Source organism: Emiliania huxleyi, assembly GCF_000372725.1.
Source record: "Emiliania huxleyi CCMP1516 unplaced genomic scaffold EMIHUscaffold_39, whole genome shotgun sequence".
Taxonomy (NCBI): domain Eukaryota; phylum Haptophyta; order Isochrysidales; family Noelaerhabdaceae; genus Emiliania; species Emiliania huxleyi.
Window position 1 is genome coordinate 18,785 of NW_005199045.1, and position 2,167 is coordinate 20,951.

Below are 2,167 nucleotides of genomic sequence, written 5' to 3' on the forward strand. Positions count from 1 at the left end.
TTCATCCCCCCGGGTTTTCTGGGCTAGCCCCCCCCCCCCCCCACGTGAAGGTGTGTCGGGAATCGTCCAAATCGCTCGCACACGCACGTCCCAACGCCCAAGGGATGGGATGACCGCACGCCGCCACCACACAGGGATTTTAAGGAGAGGAGTGTGGTGTTAGCCCTCGCCCACCCTAACCCTTGGTCGTCGGGACGTGCGTGTGCGAGAGATTTGGTTGTAAAATTCTTTCTTTCTTTCTCACGCGACAGAGAGAAGAAATGCTGCGGCGGCGCGGCCGGTCGAGGCCGGGCTCGGCCCGGCCCGCGACGGCTGGCCGCCGACGAGCGCGCTCGCGCTGCTCGTCAAGATGGCGGCGGTGGCGATTGCGGCCACAAAAGTTCAGGCGTACAGCGCTCAGGCGTCTGTCCGTCCGGCCGTGCCCCGCGGGGGCGCGGTCGGCACCAGAAGGGGGTTGATACGTTCTCTAGAGACGACGTAGTCGTGGACGGCCGCAATCACAGTGGACGGACACGACAAGACGAGTGTGAAAGCACGGAGGCAACAAAACACACTAGGGTTCGGGAGAAGGCTAGGGTTAGGGAGAGAGTGCCTGACGGGCTTCGGCCCGACGAGGTGACAGAGCGGCGCCCGGCGCCCGGCGTAAGGAGGCAGGCGTCGGAGGCAGGGGAGGGCAGCAAGAGATCTGCGGAAGAGCGGCGATCGCACTCCTCGAGGTCGGCGAGCTCAAGCTGCGGCCCGACCAGAGCAGCTGAGCCTGCCTCTGGCCTCGCCTCCCTCTCCTCCAGGCATTGTGGCATCCTATGGGTCGTTATCGACCTCTGGCTTGTCAGCCAGCCCCACTTTGAGGGCGCCATGAAGTACAGCGATCGCCATCTCGCTGGCCTCTCCACAGGCCCCCCCGACCGCGTCGAACTCGTCGGCGCGGGCTCTCTCGAGGCTACGGGACCGGCCCCAGCTTCGGCTGAGGGCTGACAAGCTGCCGAGCCCAAATCACTGTGCGAGTCGTGATTTCTTGTTGGTTTTCTAAAATCTCTCTCTCTCGCGACAGAACAACAACAACAATCTCTCTCGGTCTCGCGAGAGAGACAAAGAATTTTGAAGACAACCTGTGTTAGTGCCAGGGTGCGCGCCCGTGGGAGAGAGAGATTTGTTTTGTTTTGTTGCCCGTGGGTGCGCGCCCGTGGTCCCGTGCCTAGTGTTGTGTCTGAAATATTTTTTACGACGCAACTCCCGGACTGGCGCGCACTGGCTTCAAACAACAATCATCTCTCTCTCTCTCTCTCTCTCTCTGGCTTCCCAGGCCAGTTAGTTAGTTAGGAAGCTAAAAAGAAAGAAAAAGAGACGTCAAGGGAGGGAGTTAGGAAGCTGAGCCCCGGGGTATTTGCAGCGCTTGGAGCAGCTCGACGCTATTTTTCCCCGTGCAGCCCTCCACTGGAGGCCGTGGGCTGTCTGTTCGATACACATAGGAATCCTACACACACATATACACATATGCCAAATCCCTCTTGTGTAAGGCGCGGACTGTGCTGACGCCGCCCACCGCCTGTCTGCGCGGCACGAGGCTTTACGAGAGAGCGAACACCCACACTCCTGCGTAGTCCCGCCGCCACCGGCCTTCCACTCTGAGCGCATGGCGCCGACAGAGATCGCCACATCGATCCTGCTCACGTACGCCGGCTCGGAATGGCTGCACGGCTCGCGCCGCCGCGCCATCGTCAGCGGCGGCGCGGCTGCCGCACTGCAGCTCCTCGTGCGCGTGTTGGCCCTCGGGCTCAGCGGCTCGGCCCGTGCCCTGTCGGCGGCGGCGGGCCTGCGCATCCCGCCGCTGCTGAAGGCGCCGCTCATTGCGTTTTTCTTCATCGGGACGCTGTGGCTCGACACGGTCGGACGCGGCCGGCTCAGCCGTGCCGACTTTGCGGCCGAACTCCAGAGCGCGACGCTGCGGATGCTGCCGCTGTGCCCGCTCCTCTCGCTCCTCGTCGCCGCGGCGCTGCTGGGCGTTGGCGAAGCGTTCGAGCACCTCGGCCTGCCGACCGAGTGGCTCGATCTGCCAATCTACTATGGCGTCTTCTACGGCCCCTTCGTCTACACGTACCTCCTCGTCAAGGCGGCCGCCGCTCGCGCGACGCTGCTGCCGACGAGCGTCGCAGGCGGGAGGAGATAG

General features: G+C 63.4%; 1 protein-coding gene across 1 annotated transcript; it reads left to right on the forward strand.

Annotated features, from left to right (window-relative positions):
- Positions 1-1,633: 1,633 nt before the first annotated feature.
- On the forward strand, positions 1,634-2,167 carry EMIHUDRAFT_209279 (hypothetical protein; the record flags this gene model as incomplete). The annotated part of the gene is made up of 1 exon (XM_005771113.1): positions 1,634-2,167. The coding sequence occupies one exon, from the start codon at positions 1,634-1,636 to the stop codon at positions 2,165-2,167; it is 534 nt and encodes a 177-aa protein (XP_005771170.1).